Source organism: Manis javanica, chromosome 4 (genome assembly GCF_040802235.1).
Source record: "Manis javanica isolate MJ-LG chromosome 4, MJ_LKY, whole genome shotgun sequence".
Classification (NCBI taxonomy): Eukaryota; Metazoa; Chordata; class Mammalia; order Pholidota; family Manidae; genus Manis; species Manis javanica.
Window position 1 is genome coordinate 167,728,681 of NC_133159.1, and position 20,642 is coordinate 167,749,322.

At 34.5% G+C, this 20,642-nt stretch overlaps 1 protein-coding gene across 4 annotated transcripts in view; it reads left to right on the forward strand.

Moving 5' to 3' along the window:
- NSF (N-ethylmaleimide sensitive factor, vesicle fusing ATPase) overlaps nucleotides 1-20,642 on the forward strand; it is a 152,609-nt gene that overhangs the window by 97,161 nt on the left and 34,806 nt on the right. For all 4 annotated transcript variants that reach the window (XM_036997147.2, XM_036997145.2, XM_017647523.3 and 1 more), the window contains 6 exons: nucleotides 4,187-4,352; nucleotides 5,181-5,255; nucleotides 5,417-5,604; nucleotides 12,572-12,667; nucleotides 14,944-15,100; nucleotides 17,801-17,934. In XM_036997147.2, coding sequence (XP_036853042.1) covers nucleotides 4,187-4,352; nucleotides 5,181-5,255; nucleotides 5,417-5,604; nucleotides 12,572-12,667; nucleotides 14,944-15,100; nucleotides 17,801-17,934 — 816 coding nt within the window. The remainder of the gene's footprint in view (nucleotides 1-4,186; nucleotides 4,353-5,180; nucleotides 5,256-5,416; nucleotides 5,605-12,571; nucleotides 12,668-14,943; nucleotides 15,101-17,800; nucleotides 17,935-20,642) is intronic.

Below are 20,642 nucleotides of genomic sequence, written 5' to 3' on the forward strand. Positions count from 1 at the left end.
AGTTAAAATGCCCTGTAAAAAAACATAAAATCTATTTTGATAGCTAACACATGGCTGGCTGCATAGGTATCTTTGGTGCTATTTTGAAACTTGCAGACAGATTAACTATGACACTATTAATGATAACACTGAGTTGGCAAAGAATTTCTAGGTAGATAGTAATGATAGCCCTTTCAATTACACGTTCCTCAATCCTTTCTTCTGGAAATGGCTCGGTATACTCAGCTAATAACCCCATGGAAGGTACATGTGCATTACAGAATAAAAAACTGCATCACCTTTGTGATTGTGGACAGTCCAGGCTGATAGAGATGAACACTTACATATAGGTCAAACCAGTTAAATATAGAACAGCCATTTCTGAAGGCTGTTGCCAGGGGCTCAACAGTATCGGCTGTGTTCTATGAGGAGGACTTTGCAGATAGTAAGAAAGAGCTTAGAAGCCAGCGAATTAAAGGTTGCATTGTGGAAATTTAAACTCTGGCAAAGGATTTATTGATGATTCAGTTATATTAATCCATGAACATTAATCTTGACATCTTCTTCACCTGATTCCTAATTTATTGCAATAATAACTTGCCTTATTTAAGTAACACATCTGTAAAAATTAATGTTATTGTACTGACTGCTTAGGGAAGGGACCTGCTGACAGGCCACAACATTAGTAAGGTTCTGAAAAGGTCAGAATTGTACTGAATTATGTTTAGGACAGATTGCTCCTGTGATTATTTAATCAAACACAGTGTTCTCGTTGTTGCTTGCTTCCCTTCCACAGAAATGATTTTTGACGTTGGACTGAGAAGGAAATCATGATTCCAGTGTCAATATAAAGTACACTGACAGCAAAATTCATACATAATACCAGCTTTTGTTCCATGCTGTATTTGCAGACAACTTTGAATAAAAATATGAAAACAATGTAGAATCTTACAGTTTTTCAGTCACAAAAAGGTGTGTCCTTATTTTGCACCGAAAATGGCAAGAATTAATCCCTTAATATGTAGAAGTGTTGGCAAAACTAAGGTTGTAGTTCCAATTCTTCATTCTGTCTTTTCTATAGATGGAAAGATGAATAGTTTATGGTGTTGAACTTTTTTTAAGTAGAAAGCTATCATTTATTATCAGACCTATGTTCAGTAAATATGATGAAACTGAGAAATTCATTTTTTTTCAGATTTGACTTTAGTTTTTAAAACATTTGTGGAAGGAGAAAAAGTTGTAGGTAATGTTCAGAAAAAAAACCTAGTTAAATTTTGGAAACTTTGATGAGCATGTGACTGTCATCTTGCATGGGATTGCATTAAAGAATAAACAATACTCCAAATTTGAATAATAAAATTTAAGTATTATAAATTAACTTTTTTGTTTATTATTATGAGGTAAAATTGAGTTTTCTGGTATACAGTTTTATGAATTTTAGCACATGTAGTTTCATGTAACTACCACCAAAATCTAGATACAGAACATTTACATAACCCCTCAAGATTCCCTCATGCTGTCCATTTCTGGCCACTTTGCAAATAACTCCTGGTAGCTACTGATCTGTTTTCCATCCCTATGGTTTTGAGAATGTCATATATATGGGATCGTAATATGTGACCTTTTGAGACTGGCTTCTTTCATTTGGCATATTGCCTTTGAGATTCATCCAAGCTGTTACATGTGTCAAACATCCCTTTTTATTGTTTAGTGTTCCGTGGTATAGATGTACTTCAGTTTATCCATCCATGGTATAGATGTACTACAGTTTATCTATTCCCAGTTTGGGCCAATTATGAGCAGAGTTGGGCCAGTTATGAACAAGGAGTGAAATTGCTGGATATAACAGTGTTTTATCTCTTTTTGACTAAAAAACAACACTATATATATTCAGGTTTATTTTAGACCCAGTCTAATTTTCTTCAGGTCATTTTTGGAACTGTTTTTTTTCCTACTTCTGATGCAACATTACATCTTTAAGTTTTGTCGTGTTTTCTTGATTCCCCTTTTCTTCACGTTGTGTTTATTTTATGCATCTTCTGGTATTGTAGCCCAGAATCTCTTGCTTTTATATCCCTCCAGCTTAATTGTACAATTCATCTTCTTACAGAATCTAGTTTACTCCTAGACTCTATTGTTTGTAGATGACTTACAAATCTTTTTATCCTCTTTTGTGCAGGTGTGTGTATCTTATTCTATTAAGGACATTACTAATTAGATGTCCTATTAACACTTTAATAATACCATGGTAGAAACTTTTAAAAACTTCCCTTCACCTTTCCCTTCTGCAGCTTTATCATAACTGCCAGGTTATTTCTTATCTTTGCTATTGCTTCCCCCTTTCTCATGCAGACAGTAACCAAACCTAGGACTTGCTTTTTAGTCATCACCATTCCATCTGCAAAATTGTCTTACAGATTCTGTTTACCTCATTTATGTACCATTGTTTCTCACTGACCTTGTAACTGTCAGTAACTGTCTTTTTCATGCTAAAGTCAAGATTAAGATCATTTTATGCAAAGAACATTCTGCTTTTGCATATCCTTTAGTGATCTTCCTGTTTCAATAGAAAGGCCTGCTTCTGGATTTTAGTCCCTGTACTATAGTAACTTCCTCTCATATGGGGTAAATTTTATTCTCCCTTCTATAAGGCCTAGATTGCCTCTGAGCCTTTTGTTCAGGTGGCCCTGTGTGCTTCTGAATTCTTATATGTTAGGCCCTTTCCTTCTCCTATATATCTTTGCTCAGGGACAATTTCTCATACCCAAAAAGAAGTATACCCATTAGTAAGGAGAACACAAAATGGTATTTGTAGATGGTATGATTGTCTGTCTAGAATTCAAGAGAATCAATTTTAAAAACTTAGGCATTATAAATAAGAAAATAATGTGTCCAGATATAAAATAAATATATGAAAATTAATATAGTTTCTTCATACTTATGTACTATTTCTGAAATATAAAGGAAAAAACTCATGTACAGTCACAACCAAAAAAAGGCAAATAGAAATCTTTATGGAAGAATTTATATGACAAAAACTATACTTTGTTGGAAAATATAAGTGACTTGAATAATAGAGATATATCATTCTTCTTAAGAACTGCATATGCTATAATGATTTTAGTATTTGCTAAACTAGTTTAGAGATTTAATCTAATTTCAATCAAAACTGGATTTTGTGTTCATTTTTTTCTTTTCTTTTTTGTATTTAATTGGTAGAGGTTGTTTTACCTGGTAGAATGATTTTCATGTTTATCTGGAAGTAAATACAGTTGAACGTGTCTAAGACACTTAGGAAAAAGAAGAGTAGTATGTGCAGGGAAAGGGCTTGCCCAACCCGGTACTCTAGTGGCACAGACCAGTAGCAATCTACCATGCATAGACATATGAAGCCCGACAGAAACGGCATTTCAATCAACGAAGAAGGGATTATTTATCAGTATTGGATCGGTTAGTTAATTATTTGAAGAGGAATTACTTGGATTCTTCTCTTGTACCATATATAAAAATAAAACTCCAGATAGATTAAAGAATTATATATAAAGTAAAAATTTAAAAGAGGAGAAAATGTAGGTGAACATCTCTCTGTAAGGGGGTGGATTTTAAGGATAAAAGTGGAAAACATAAAAATAACAATTATGTTGGCTATTTGAACAGTAAAATCAAATTTTTAAAAACCCTTCCATTTGTCAAAAATACCATAAATAAAAAGGTGAATGGCAAACTGGGATAAACTATTTATAACAAATATAATAATATTATTATTATATAAAGAATTTAAAAAATAAATCAATAAGGAAAACTTAAATCCTAATAGAAAATGTGCAGAGGATATGAACAAATAATATGAGAGAAATTATCAATGGTAAAAAAAAAATACGATTTAGAAAGTGCCAGCCTCGTCAATAATTAGACAAATGCCAGTTATTTGACAAACTACTCACTTCTATAAGTATATAATGTATATTTTTGTTTTATTAAATGAACCTATTAAATATGAGGTTCTGGAATGCGTTTTCAGTTTGCAGAATTCTGAAGATGCAGTTCCAACACCTTTTGGAGGGCAGCAACCATGATTATACTTGCTGTATTTATTAGTCAAAATGAAATGAAGCCAATCTCGAAACAATTGTTCTGCTTTTCTGATTAGTTTGGTTAATACATTCAAATTACGACCTTTAATATTCTGTAACTTCTTCCTTACTAGCTTGGTGCTAACAGTGGTTTGCACATCATCATTTTTGATGAAATTGATGCCATCTGCAAGCAGAGAGGGAGCATGGCTGGTAGCACAGGAGTTCATGACACTGTCGTCAACCAATTGCTCTCCAAAATTGATGGGGTAGAGCAACTGAACAACATCTTAGTCATTGGTATGTTTGCTTAAAAAAAAAATACTATGATTTCAAAAACATTAGACACAGGTTCTGAATTAAGATCTGTGTAGTGTTGTAATTATACCGTTTTGCCAATGTTTGCAGATTCGAATCAAGTGGTATTGAAGAATTTGAGTATTTTAATGTCTGGTTTAATAGGACAAATAAAAGATGGGTTTTAGTGACTCATGGGTTTACACTTCATGCTCACACATGAGAAGGGAAACACAGTGTAATGCAGTGGCCTTCAAACTGGGTCTTGCACACCTCCAACAGTCCTTAGAGGTGCTTTAGGTTCTGTGAGGGCCGGGGAGCGAGCTTCCAGTCATGCATCCCTATCATAACTTCTTCTTTTAATTGTTTTATGTACTGAGGTTATTCTTAAGACGACTTTGGGGGGCAGGGGGGAGAAACCCCTACTATTTATGAAGGTTGAAAAACATTGGCCTACAAAAACAGGAAGAGACTTGAGGGTCAGGCAGATCATGTTCACATTGCCCCTGTCTCCCTTTGGTAGGATACTTACCCTCCCTGAGCCTTAAGTTTTCTTTTTAAATATTTGAGGTTTTCATTATATTTATATTTCATTTACTAAAGCAAAGTCTTCAGGTATTTTCAATAGACCAGTTCAAGAACAAATGTTATTTTTCTTATTTATTATTATTAGAAAATGATATCTACTTTGGTTTTCTATTTGACTTTTATAATGTGTCCTCTTAGTTTGTCAGGGAAATTATCTTTCTTACATATACTTAAGGGACATTTCATCTTATTTTTGAACTCTGATAATTTGAATGTTGTTTCATTTTTAACATCTGTGCTCAGGAATGACCAACAGACCAGATCTGATAGATGAGGCTCTCCTTCGACCTGGAAGACTGGAAGTTAAAATGGAGATCGGTGAGCACTGTCACTGACCGGGAGAGTGGGTAGAGTTCATTAACAGGAGCAAAGTCAGAAAAGTTAAAAGTTTGTTAGAGAAGTTGTACATGATGAGAAGCAAATGTTTATATGCTTGAGTACCTATAAGAAAAAATGTGTTTTATTTTCAATTTTATCAGGCTTACCAGATGAGAAGGGTCGACTACAAATCCTTCACATACACACAGCAAGAATGAGAGGACATCAGTTACTCTCTGCTGATGTAGACATTAAAGAACTGGCTGTAGAGACCAAGAATTTCAGCGGTGCTGAACTAGAGGGTCTTGTGCGAGCAGCACAATCCACTGCTATGAACAGACACATAAAGGTCAGTAAAATCAACTAACAGATTAGGAGTCTGCCATCCTGTCAATACCATGTCACTATTCTTTCTCTTTCCTTTCAAGCTTATCACAGGCTACTATAATGATGACTTTTGACATGGAAGAAACATGGTAAAAGAAATAGGAATTGTCAACTGCTGAATCTTAAGAGTAGCAAAAAGAAAGATAATGGTAGCATCTGTTCCATGGTTACCATTAACCCCTCTGTCTTAGGTTGCCACCATTTGACACAAATGTGAAGATGAAGATTTTGAAGAATTTATTTTTTAATCTTTGTGCTGTGTAGAGTTGTTAGTAAGATTTTCTACATGCTAGAACTATGGCAGTAATTCAGCAAATATACTGAATACCTGCTATTTTTGAAAAAGTAAGTTGGAGATACAAAGATAATAAAGCATGATCTCTTCAAAGAATTTAGAGTCAGGCAAATGGACATATTTGCAAATTAGTACAATAATGTTATTGATACTATGGTAGAATATATATCAGGATACTTTTATTTTGATAAAGTTTGGTAAATGAAGTACTCTTGGTCCTTTACCATCCCTTCTCTTCAGGTTTTAGTTATTATCTGTAGGTAGGTCCTCCCAGATTTATGTCTCATCTTTGGAAAGTATCTTTTAGTCACTTTCAGATTTATACTAAATACTTCCATCTGGATCATTTATCAGGCCCCAAATTTAATATTCCAAAACTAAATTATCCTGTCATTTTTTTAAACTACTTTCCTTCCTGTTTCTGTTTCTCTGTTTATCCCAATTTCTCAGTCTTAAAACTTCAAGATTATCTTTGATTCCTGCCACTCTCCTGTGTCCTATATTAAATTCCTTTTCAAATTTAGTCATTTCTATCTTGGCAGTGTATTTCAGTTTCTGCACACTTAATGTTTGATTAATCTTCTTGTTTTATATCATTCTGCCTCTCAGAAACATTCAGAATGAAGCATAGACTTCTTAGCCTGGTCTTTTAGCTCCTCTAGATCTGACCCTAAACTGGCCCTCCCAGATGTGTTCCCAATTATTCTCCATACACTTTAGCCAAACGGAAATAATCACAGGTCATCAGACATTAATTCATTTTTTCACTTCTCTACTTTTTTTTTTGCCTCATTAAGAGTCTTTACCTTCTACGTTTTATCTTTTCAGTACCTGGTTCATATGTCACCACTTTCTTCAACCTTTTCTGATTCTTCCTTTCAACAATGATTTATTAGCTTCCTTCTTGATATAGTAATGTATCATTTATGATACCTTCAGTTGAGTTTGGTTCAAAATAGATTTATTCCTCACCTACTATATGCCAGACCTTGTGCTCAGAGTTAATGATACAACTGAAAAGAAGTAAACTGCCTACCATTGAGCAGCTCACAGTTTAATCCTCCAGATGCAGTAATAGAAAGTACATGCAAGGTAAGAAAATGAAATGATGTCAAGTGTGGTCAACTTGTGGGGTGAGGGATGCTTCACAGAGGAATTTCTGGGTGGATGTGTCTCTTCATGGGGTAGGGCATTTTAGGTAGAAGGAACAACATACAGAAAGGAACAGAGACACAAAATAGCATGGTGTATTATCTAGTATTGCTTCAGCATGAAAAGTAGGGGAGGAGAGAGAGAGAGACATTGTGGGGAATAAGTCAGGAGACTAAAGCAGGAGATGAAGCACAAAGAGCCTTTTATACTGTGCTAAGGAGTAGGGACTTTTTTTCTATCAGTAGTGCAAGCTATTGAAGAATTTTAAGAATAGTAGTGGCATAGTGTTAAAACATAAGCTCACTCTGGCAGCTGTGTCGAGTGAAGTATTAGGGGAGTGGAGTTGGCAACACAAGATGAGGGGAACTTTTATAACAATTCTTGGAAGAAATAATAAAAACCTGAACAATTAGGCTGAGTAAGTTCTAGTTATTTGGGCACATCCTTTAATGGTTCTAAACCAAGGGTCAGCAAACTATGGCCCATGAGCCATATCCAGGTAACCACCAGTTTTTATAAATAAAGTTTTTTTCAGAACACAACCATACCCATTCATTTATGTATTATCTATGGCTGCTTTCATGCCACAACAGCATAGTTGAGTATTTGCAACAGGGATTGCATGGCCCACAAAGCCTAAGATATTTACTGTCTGGTTCTTTACAGAAAATGCTTATCAGCCCCTGTTCTAGACTTTAAGCCCATCTCTTATTCAGTCTGAATCTCCCATAGTACCCCCAGTAGGTTTATATATTTGAGAACATGGCAGGCATTTAGTAAATATTTTTAAAATTAGTAAACTTACATGTACATTCTGAATCAAGCTCTATCAATAAGTCATACTTTTGTACATAATGGAGGTGACTTTGTTCTACCTCAAGAATGCCAGAGGTCTGGATAGTGTGGGAATGTAGTATAATGGGTTCATTCCTTGATTCATCCTTTCTTGCTATAAGAAATGTCTTCATAAGGAGTGATCAGGACTTCAGGAAAAATTGTGAAAATGATGTGAAAATTGTTCCCCACCGTATGATGTTTCATCTCACACCACATCCGTGCTTCTTGATACAACCCACAATAACTAGTTTACTAGTTATCAGATTTTTCATACACATTGGCAACTGGTTTTCTATTTAGTCATTTGTCATTTTTACCACAATAATCCTACCCCAAAATGTCACTCTAAGCCATTTTCTTAGTAAGAAACATGCTTTCTTCTACTTCATCTGTATGTGCTTTATCTACACAGGAGACAATGAGAAATGGTGGAAAGCTCATAAATTTCATAGTCGTTGTTGTGCATTACAATTCTTACACTTTTTTGTTTCTGTCAAGGGAAAATACCTATCTCAGGTTTTGGTACAAATGAAATCAATATAAATATTAGTTATTTCCATTTTTGTTACTGGCTGATGAGAGAGAATACTATATATATCTTTTTTAATATCTGAGTTTCTGATTTTTGTTGATTATTTGCAGTTACAGTTTTTTTTTAATTGTACAGCTAAAATGTTAGTTACCACTGTACAGAATATATTATCCTTCAGATTTGCAAGTAAGAAATAGTGCGAATAGTTGGCATTCTTTCTTTCAGTTTTCTCATGTGGTTACTTTTAAACTTTAGGTAATGTATAATCTTTTGATCTTCTAATCATTACCTTTTATACCAAACAGCTTTTTTATTTTTTACAGTATCTATGGAATGTCTAATACAAGAGACTATGTTGGCACTTTGAAGAACTTAACATTTATTTCCAAACAAGAATCCTCCTCAGCTAAACAGAAGGCATACAGTTTTAGTATATTCTCATAGCTGTAGATATTCATAGCTTTACTAATAGTGACTGATGAATAAGTAACTTGAAATTTATGATCTAAAGTTGGTATAGAACTTCAGAACATCCGCAACATTCAACTGTTTGTTCTGATGTTCTTTCTTTGTGTTATAAAAAATCCATTATTAGTGTTATTTTGCTCCATTTCAAAAGATTTAGGCTTAAAGTCAGATGGACTAAGTTAAACAAGTCTTCCTTGTTAAAGTGTTTTTTTCAGAAACAAGTGGAGAATCCACTCATAAACAGCTGAGGTTCATGTCATTTGTACTTGAATCCATGTTTGTGGTCAACTAAAATTTATGTGGTATTTGGTTGTTTTTATCTTGAAAGAATTTCTCCTTCAGTAGAGAAGATTCATAACCCAGTTTCTTCTGCTGTACTCTATAGTGAGGAAATAGAGGGCACACACACATACATACACACTTTACAACTGAATCAAAGATGTGATTTATGTTTGAGGAATTTTGATAAAAATTATTTATTTTCTGTAAACTTTTGATAAATTAGGGTCATTCTACCCTTAATTTAAGAGGAATGATAAAAACTTTGAAAGGTCAGATTTAAAAGGTTATGAAACTTAAGGGTGACCACTTGATATTTGCTGGTGTTGAAATACAAGTTTATTAGTTTCTGCAGATATAAACTGAAAGATGCTGCCTCTTCTGTATTGATTAGCTGTTATAAATAAAATACAGGAAAAAAATCACACTAATTCAGACAGGTGAGAGGTTTTCTGAATGAGTAAAATTTCAGATTTATCAAATTTTTAAAAATAAGATTTTACTAGTTTTGATAAAATAGTGAAAGTTAGCTAAGAAAAGTCCTTAGAAAACTTATTTTACTGAATAGGTAAGAATAATTTACATTTGGAATATTGATTGTTTACAATTTAGGTAACTTCTAAAATTCCTGGAGTACCTAAAAACATTCAAAAGTAACTCTGCCAGCCATCTTAATTCACTTTTAATTCATTGGGTGAGTCCTTTCTAAATAGTAGAAAGACAAATTTTACACCTGTTTCAGTCCTGGAATCTATTACATTTTTTGGCAAATGCTGAAAGATAGCATTTTCCCTTCATATGTTATATGATAGATCGTTTGAATTATGTTTCACTGTAAGAGGAAATAAAAATATAAAACATTATAGTAAAAGAGGAAGTCATTTGAAATGAGGCTGGTAGCTTCATTGGGATTTTAATATGATTCTGTCAGAGCTCACTTCTTCACTGTTACCTGAGAGCTTACATTTTGTAGAGCCTCTTTAGATGTGTCAAAAAGTTTTAATCTGAGTTTAAAACCTTTATAAAAGATTACTTAGGAAGGAAATCCTATATCTATGCTTAATTAAATTACACTTGCCCTTAATTTAGGCTTGCATAAGGATAAAATGAGCTAATGGATATGATAAAATGAGATAATGTATATAAAAATATTTTATAAACTATAAAGCACTATAGAGATTTATATATTATTACCTGAGCACCATAATTCTTTCATAGATAAGCTTGTTTACTGTTCACCATTTCTCTTTTCTTTAACTGAGAAATGTCAAATATATGATTAATATTTATTGAGTGCCTAATATGTGCCAATGAAAACCCTATTAATTTAAATGCTAATTAATTCTCTTTATTTAAGTAGAATATTTGTCTATTTAAATGTCACTTGTTACTTTCTTTTTAAAAATCTAGAAGTCGTACATGAATACCTTATCTTTGTAGAAGACTCAAGGATGCCAACATACGTAGGGAATATTGAGAAAGGCCGTCTCTAACACCCCTTCTCTTTCCCTCTGCAGAGGTAGCCAGCATTTGGATTATATCTTTGTAGTCTTGTTTCCTTTACATTTACATTTATATACATGTATGCTTTTTTTGCTTTTTTTAAAAAGCAAATATTAATAGAATTGTACTGCAATTTATATTTTTCACTTGATAATACATCTTGGATAGATTATCCTGTCAGTATATATATGTACATCTTCATTATTTTGGACAAATTCACAGTATTCTAGAATATTACAACATAATTTAAAATGTAAGATTCATGAGGGCAGGGACCTTGTCTGTTTTATATACTGCTATGTCTCCAGTACCTCAAACAGTAGGTATATAGGACTTTTTTGAAAATGCGTATAATGCTATCCCTGTGCCTCTATATGTACATATGAGAATCCTTTGCTAGCCAGGGTAGATAGCCAGATGTATTTTTGAAGACATAGTGTTGCCAGTGAGAGGTTTCATGCCAGTTTTATTATGATTCCCTTGCAGGTAACCTGTTTTTGTCTCTCAAAAAGTTCTAGGACTTGCTTTTCACCTTTGGTGCTTGTAGTTCACAACAGTGTGTCTAGATAGGTGTAGGTTTCTTTTCATTTATCCTGATCAACACTCATTAAACCCTTTGAACTACAAAGACACATTTTTCTTCAGCTATGAAATATTTATTTTTTTCTTTTATTGTTTTTTCTCTATCATTATTTTTTCTCCTTCTGAGACTCCTCTTAGATCCATGTTAAAATTTCTAGATATCTTTTCCATGCCTTTTAACCTTTCTCTCTTACTTTCTGTCATTTCATGGGCTTGGCACAGGAAGGGACATAAATGTGTTCTGTTTACCATCTTGATTCAGTTTTCTGATACAGTTCTCTTTTTATTCCAGAAGACCGACTTTTAAAAAATGTCTGTCATTTTGTCCCAGCTGTCTGTTCCTAAAAGAACATGACTCATATTTTATTATAATCAATGGAAGGTTGATATTGCTCAACATACTTTTGTTTTACAGTCAGATTTTTTTGAAGATAACTTTTTAAAAATCCGTAGTACCATTTAAAAAGTTAGACTCACTTGCCTTGTGCTATTGGGAGTGAGCCCAGTCACATTAAAAAAATGTGTTGGTATATCAATCACTCATCACGTCCAGGCAGCTCCAAGTGCTGATAAAGGCCTTGATGCTTCTCCAGATGTCTGTTCTGTGTTAGCTCCAGGTGCAGTAAGCAGAATATTTGGAGCTGGCTCACCTAGATTCTCAAGCACAAAGTATGAGTACAAACTAAAGTTGTATGTAGGTCCTTGGTCTCCTAGAACAATGGTTCACAAACCAAGTTGAGCATCAGAATCTCACCTCTGGCACTTTATAAAAATATAAATGCCTGGACCCTCTGCTTAACCTATTAAATCAAAATCCTTAAGCAGGTGGGGCTGGGTGTCCATGTATCTTTAAAGGCTCCAGGGGTTATTCTGAAATGCTGCCAAGGACAGTAACCACTGTTCTTAGAGACCCTCTGTATATGTTTTCTCCTTCTTGAAATGTATTTGAAATGTCCAGTGTTCTTTGGTACAGATGTGACACAACTTACTCAACTGGTACCCTTTTGGTGGACTTCTAATTTGCTTCCAGTCTTCCGCTATTACAAATTACTTTAGTAGATATCCTGGTACATATAACTTAGCACTCATTTGTTAATATATTTTTTGGGATGAATTCCTAGAACTGGAATTGCTCAGGCAAAGGGTATATATGTTTGTGGATTTAAGAAAGGTGTTTTTTGTCTGTGAAAATATGCTTTTAAAATCCTTAGGTAGTATATCTTAGGCTGGAAATATTCTTAAATCTTACAAGTCCTTACATTTGTTTTCATTTCTGACTAGGCCAGTACTAAAGTAGAAGTGGACATGGAGAAAGCAGAGAGCCTACAGGTGACAAGGGGAGACTTCCTTGCTTCTTTGGAGAATGATATCAAACCAGTGAGTATGAATATTCAGTGATATATAAGCCAAAATTAATAATAATTCAGGAGAAAAATAAGTGCCATTTTACTCGGTATTATGGAAGCACTTATGGATTTATCATATGTAATTTTTTAAAAATTAGAAAATCTCAGTACTGGAAGTATCCATAAGAGAAACATGTATACATTAAATCTGATGGCTGGTTAACTTACCAATACTTAATGAATATTTCTGATGGGAAGCTCACCGTCTTATAAGGCAGACAGTCAATTTTGAGACTTTCTAATTATGAGTTTTTACTTTATACTGAGCTAGAATTAGTTTTCTCTTTGATTCTTACGCAGTGTGAAGCTACTATGGAAACCTGAATTCAGTCTATCCTCCATATGTCAGTTATTATGATATTTAAAATTAACTCTGATATCTTCCTCTCTCTCTCTACCTTTCCCAACCTCCTCAAGGCATCCTTTTTTCTTGTCAATGCCTCTAGTTCCTCTAACTGCTATAGTCTCTGACACTATTAATCTTCCTAGGTGCCCTTTAAAAAAAGGTGTCAATTTTCTTTAAATGTACTCAAAACTCAACAGTTGCAATTGGAACTTTAGAATACACTATGATGCCATTAATCCATTTTCCTATAAAACAACCACTGATGTTTAAGTTAACCATTCTTTGGAGTCCTATGTTATATCTCCTTTAAAGAAAATCAGTTTGTTTTAGCCCTGCCTACATTTTTATGACTATTGTGACTTTTAAATATAAAATAAGACTTTCACAATTACGGAGCAATAGAAATGGTTTTAGCTTTTGCTGTTGTCATTTATGATATTTACCAAAAATATTAGAGCCCAGCTTAACTGATCTATCCCAAGATTTTTTTAATGACAAATAATTTGGCTATGAAGAAGGGAAAACTAAGATAAATAACCTAAGTAAGTAGTAACTTACATTTATTTATTATAAGAGTCTGGAGGATAAAACAAAAAAATGAAGTGACAGGATAAGCAAGGAAGACTCATACATATTGTGTAGCCTGGGAAGGTCACTGTTTCCTGGTTCAGGTATCTTAAAGCTGCTTGGAGTGTATACTTAGAATAGTTAAAGCCAGCCACTCGATATATTTCCTACAACAGCCTTTCAGTCAGTACTTACTAAGCTCTTCCTTTATAACTTTTTACAGGGCCACTGAATTTACCACATCCAGACAGGCGATGAGGACTTCCCTCTGTACTCAGGATAGTGCGTTCAGGGGCAAAGAGTGGTCTGAAAAAATGATTCCATGGCAAAGTAATAGCGTAATGAAACTGCTATATATTGTTTAGAGACAGTATTACAAAGAACAACTCTCTGTGAGGTACAAGTTCTAAGGGACTGTTTAAATTATTCCATACATACAAGTAATGAAAAATGGACTTTTTGAGGGATGTGATAAGTTTTAAAAGTTGAAATTCTCAATATCTATGACCTTAACATGACACTGGGTTATGTTTTCCTACTCTTTAATTCTCCTGCTAACCATATGAAAATGCAATTCACTTAAGTAACTTAAGTACCAAAATTATTGACTGGTTTTGGCAGCTGGTTTGGTAGGAGTTAACAATTGAAATTAGAAGCTGAAAATGAAGAGGATGTGATTTAAGCTCCAATATGTAGTGAGCACAGATAAAATTATTATATATAGTAATTGTTTTTATTTCCTTTTCTAACCCTTCAATTTTTCATTACAGCTGCTCATTTCTACCTCATTTTAAATCTTAAATTTACACATATATGTTTACCTTGGTGCCATGTAATTTATATCCCCTCCCACCAAGCTGATACCATCTTCTCTTTACCATTTCATTTCCCACTTTAATCCATGATGCCTATAGCCAGTGTTAGGAGAGTATCTTTGTCTGCTGAGCCAACAGTTTCTAATTTCTAAATCCATAATCTCCTTTTCTCTTTGTTCTTAACAGAAGGGTACAGCCCCTGTACTCCTTACAGAAGCAAGGACATTGGAATATACCTTCTCTCAGGGACTATGAGGACTTGGGCTCTGATAGAATCTGAGCCTAGAATACAGTTTTATTCCATTAAGTCACTCAAAACAGCTCCCTCCACCCCCACTGTTAAATGAGAAATTATGAAACAGTTTTTTTTTTGCTTTCCAGGCTTTTTACATTAATATGGGGTATTGCTCAATACTTTTAGTGAGTGGGGAATGGGGATTATTACCTTTTATGCTTTTAAATATTTTAGTTTTTAATACTAATGCTCAAAATGCTTTTAACTATCCATTTCCTCCATAGGCTTTTGGCACAAATCAAGAGGATTATGCAAGTTACATTATGAATGGTATCATCAAATGGGGTGATCCAGTTACTCGAGTTCTAGAAGATGGGGAGCTGCTGGTTCAGCAGACTAAAAACAGTGACCGCACACCATTGGTTAGCGTCCTTTTGGAAGGTGAGAAGGAATGATGAGATGGCACTGAGATTTTTTTTTAAAAAGTGTTTTTACAAAACCATTTAGCACATTCCAGAAAGATGAATTATTTTCAGCTCTAAACCTGCCCATGATCTGAAAATAGTAATCCTGTCTGTATACCAATATTGTATACAACTTCTCTTGGGATAGAATGCAGCTAATTTTCTTAACAGAATTGTATCTAAGTGTCTATGTTACTTAATAGACTATATAATAGTACATAGTACTAAATTTTCACTGAGTACCTACAATGTTTTAGGCATTGAACTAGTTGTTGAGTATACAAAGACATTCACAGAATTCAGTCTGGTCATAAAAAAAGATGCATCAACAAATTCCTAAATATAATGCATATGTGTAAAGGTGTGTGTGAACACGGATCATTTTACCTGAGGGTAGTCCAGGAAAGCTAGAGGTAGTATTTAATGTAGACTTTGAAGAAGAATCAGTTAGGATTTTCCCAAGTAGACAAAAATGGAAGGACAATCTATTCACCAGTTACTTATTTATGCTTATGATTAGTACAACAGAAAAGTTCAGTGAGTCCATGTGACGGAAATCGAACTACTTCAAAAGGTCTGGGGGTAAGGGTTCTTCAAGAGAAACAAGCCAAGACCTGAAGGATGAGAAGAAGCTGGCCAAAGTAGATGGACATGTTCTAGGTAAAGCATCCAGCATGTGAAAAAGTCCTGTACAGGAAGGAGATGGAAACTGAAGAGAGACTGGTTAGACATGAGACTGAAGTAGACAGGAGTCAGTTCATGTAAAGCCTAGACCATGTTAAAGATTTAGAGTCTATCTGAGAGCAATGGGAAGCCTATGTAGGGTTTTAGGCAGTGACATGATCAGATTTGTATTTTCAGAACATACTACTTTCTGGTAGAAAATGGATTGGCAAAAAAAGGTATAGGAAAGACCAATGGTTAGAAGCAGGTGCGCTAGTCTTGATGAGAACTGATTGTGGCCTGAAGTAACAAAATAGTAGTAGAGATAGAGGTGCATAGACTAATTGAGAAATATTTTGGAGGTAGAATAGAAGAATAGAAGAGGCTTTATTATTATTACAACTGAATAATCATTAATCACAATTAAGGTAACATAATTTTGAATTCTTACTACTTCCAGTCACTTTACCAGCACTTTACACCTATTATTTCCTTTTACCCACTTCAATCCTATAAGGGTGGATGCTGCTGTTATCCCTATTTTGTTGATGGGGAAGCTGAAACTTAGAAATATTAAGTAACTAGATAGAATATGGAGAGAGGTATCAAACATGATCCCCAGGTTTCTAGTATATATGGCCTGGTAAATAGTGCTATTTACTAAAATTGGGAACCCTGGTGGAGGAGCAGACCTCAGGAAGAAAGATCATGAGTTCAGTTTTGGACGTGTTGAGTTTGAGGTTCCTTTAGGATAACTGAGTTGGGAATGCTGAGTATCCCTGGATATGTGGGTTTGTTGCTCAGAAGGGAGGTCTGGCTGGTAATACACATCATGAGTTATCAGTATATAGGCTGTTGTTGAATCTATGGAGTGGGTGAGATCACATACAGAAAGGATATAGGTTGAGAAGAAAAGGAAATCTAGAGGACTAAGGAGAGCAGGAAGAATTGACTAATGAGGCTGAGCAAGAGTAACTGGAGAGGTAAGAGGAGGAAAAGAGAATGTGCTATCACAGAAGCCAAGAAAAATGTTTAAACAAAGAAGAGGGACACATCAGTTGTTACCAAATATTCCTAAGGGGCCAACAGACAGTGTCTGTTGGATGTGGTGGTATGGAGGTCATTGATGACCTTGATGGGAGCCTGTCCCATGTAATGGGAATGGATGCCATTGGGTTTGTTAGAGGACAGATGCAAGGTGAAGAATGAAAGCAACAAGCATAGGTAATTATTTAGGGAAGTCCCATTTTGAAAGGAGAAGAAAAAGTAGTGTTAAGGGGCTTGAAATCCAGAAAGAGTTTTTGTTTTGTTTATTAAACTATCAGGTAGACTAGAGCATGTTTAAATGCTGTTGGAAAGGCTTCACGGAAGAGGAAGAAATAGAACATATAGGGAAGAGGGTGCAGTCAATAATGTCAGGTTCCTGAGAAGATGGGAAGGAAGGATTGGTTGGTTTATGGAGTGAAGAGGGACACATCTCTGTTATATAGACGGGAGAAGATGTCTAAATACATGTAAGTTTGTAGATTTGGTTGCCTTTATGAGAAGGCCTAAGTCTTTAGAATTCTAGCTTTTTAAGTCACATTTGCTCCTATTAAGGCAACTTTTCCCTGCCCGTAATTTCATTTCCTAAGAAGATTGTATTTTTGTGTTAGTCAATAGATTTGAAAGAACTAATAGCGTAAATACTGATATGCACTTGAATACATTCTTTTTTTTTTTTGGAAACAAAACCCTTGCATTTTATATATTTAGCAAAAAGTTTGCAAGAATAGGCTGTGTGAGAAAGAAAGAAGGAATGTGTTTCATCATACCTTTGAGAAATGCTAATCAGTTCATAAAGTTTAGTTGCTAATAAATAAGAGAAAACACGTCTGCCCTGAAATTGTGTCAGAAAATGTTAATGAGCAACTAGTTGAGACCTCAGTACATTGTGGATAAAAGTTTAAACTTGTTTTATTCCCCTTTGCTTAGGTTGGCTTTTTTCCCCTGACTAGCTCATATCTTTATGCAGGCCCTCCTCATAGTGGGAAGACTGCTTTAGCTGCAAAGATTGCAGAGGAATCCAACTTCCCCTTCATCAAGATCTGTTCTCCTGATAAGATGATTGGCTTTTCTGAGACAGCCAAGTGTCAGGCCATGAAGAAGGTATCAAGATTTTTACTTTCATTTTAATTTCCTATCCGAGATGTGTATGTCTGTGTGTGTGTGTGTGTGTGTACACAAGTACATATATATCTATCTTTGTACATGTATATATGTAAAAGCCATAGCGACTATGTTCTTAAGTGGAACTAAATTATCAGCAGAATTTGGGAGGGAACAATGATGTTTTAGATATATTTAACTTTGTGATACACTTTTATTACTCTAATAAAAATGTATCACAAAGTTAAATTATGTTTTGTTTAATACTTACTACAATTAATTTTCATTTCTTTAGTTTGTATCAATTGAGTGAAAGAGTAGAGTGGAGTAAATTCATTTAGAATATTTTTTTTTATTTATTTAAATGAATAAACTGCTTGGGGTCACTTAAGTTGACTGTATAGTTTTGGAAAGAACAGAGGTTTATCATCAGATAGATTTCTCAAAACTCATACAAAGGATGGTGGTGTATTAAGTAATAGTCAGAGTCTGCTTGGCAATTTAGTGCCATCCTCATCCTTCTTCCTGTCTCCAAATGCAACGTGTCACCTTCTTAATATGGCTGCTTTGAACCATCAGTGAACATTAGAACAACAGAATAGAATCCCAGAGCTGAAACTACTCTAGATCATCTGGCCATGGCTCTACATTCAAGCAAGTGCCATGAAAAGTATCTAAGACATTTGGTGGCTGCTTTTTAAAAAACAAAAACAACAACAAAAATCAATAATGAAGACTTAATGGCTATTTCCTCTCACTTGCGATTGTTTCCATTGATATTCTGATTTTGTGTACTCCCAGTGCAGAAATTATTTTTTATATTCACCTGAAGTATTTCTTTTTACTTATATCCTTTTTTTCCTGCTTGATCTTTTGTAAATAAGAACTGACTGTAAGTTAGAGATGTGAGAAAATCAGAATCCGGGAAAAAGAGTCTTGAGAATTGGAGTAAAGATAGCTCAGGTGTTCTTTTACTTGCTTTATAAAGATGTAGGGTAGAATTACTTCAGTCAGTTTTTCTTTAGGGAAGAGACTGAAGAGGAAAAATATATTTGAAAAGAAGCAGACTCCAAAAAAAATATAAGCTTGAGAAGTTAGTCTCTTGTCTGCAGGTGGCAGAAAACTGTAGGGTGCTTGAAATGGATGGAGGAGGCAGAGGTTGGAGCAGGATCCCCAGTCCTCTAGACTGAAATGTCAAGAGAAATACTGTGTATAAAGACCTTTGCAATTGAGTATGGAAGAGAGGGAAATGTTACCAGACACAAAAAGAACTTAAATGTCATAGTTTATTCTGTGTCTGAGGTTCAACTACTAGTGTCTGTTCTTCCCAGGAAAATCTGGGCAGAATCACCAGGACCATGTATTGTAGGTTGGGGTTGCTTTTCTCAGATTGTTTTTGTTTTTTCCCCTCTAAAGGGAACGCTTATATGACTTCTTCTGGTGAAAATATAAGTAATAGCCCTTGGAGTCTGTGGCCATTGAATATAACACTTAATGGAACAGCTTATTCTATTTGTTTCCCTAGCTTCATCTATTCCTTGTACTTGCTCAAAAGCCATCGCCTCCTGGGCAGATGGTAAATTACTCCATTGCTTTTCACCAGCTGCCAGCTTCTACCTCAGATGTACTCTGAGATGTGGGTGGATGGTCCTGCTTTTTCTATAAAGTTTTTAAAAAGTACTTTAGGCTCCTGCAGATCAAAGCTACTTTGTAAGTGTAAGATATTATCTTTTTTATTATTTTAATCTCTTGCAAATTGACTTGAGGGGGGAAGGTAGTGTGTAGTGACTTTAGAGGCTTAAATGGTTAAATTAATGGCTTAATAACTTAGGATTAATCTTTAAATTGCTGAAGCCTTTCAAGGTAGAGTTTTAGATGAGTAGAAGGAATATAAAAATAAGTGTGTATACAAGCTTATTCAAAATTGTTTTGATTCATGATTCACTGTATCATCCATGCATCCTTAAAGTTACAAAAATTATGCCAGCATCAGCAGTATAATAAATTCAGATGAGACTTTTGGTTTTCCTTAGGGAAAAATATTATTCCCTGTAACTAAAGTATACAACAGAGAAAAGAATGAAGCATAGGTATCTTAGAAATATATTAGGAATATTGCAAAATCTTTGCCTGCAAATAGTTTTCACATTGTTGCCTAATGATAGGTTGACAAAAGCCTGAGGGCTCAAACCAGTCTAAAGGTGCTAAGTCTTCCAGGTTGCTTTTGCAAATGAAATATAAATGCCATTCCTTAGTAGTTCTAGTTCTACCTCCCACCAATGTTGTCTTCTCCTCATTTTAAGTGTGAGGATACCATTTTTTTTTTTTTTAGAGCACAGATAATTTATAACTTATTATCATTCTGCAGAGGACATTTCTTCCTTCCTTTAAAATTGAAGTATACTTGATATACAATATTATGTTAGTTTCAGGTGTACAACATAGTGATTTGACATTTATATGCATTACAGAATGCTCACCATGATAAGTATAGTTATCATCTCACCAAACCAAGTTATTGCAATTTAATTGAGTACGTTCCCTATGTTGTACTTTACATCCCTGTGATTAATTTATTCTATAACTGGAAGTTTGTACCTCTTAATCCCCTTTCACCTATTTCAGCTGTTCCCCTCCTCACCCCCTTCCTCTCTGGCAACCATCAGTTTATTCTCTGTATCTATGAGTCTGTTTCCATTTTATTTTGT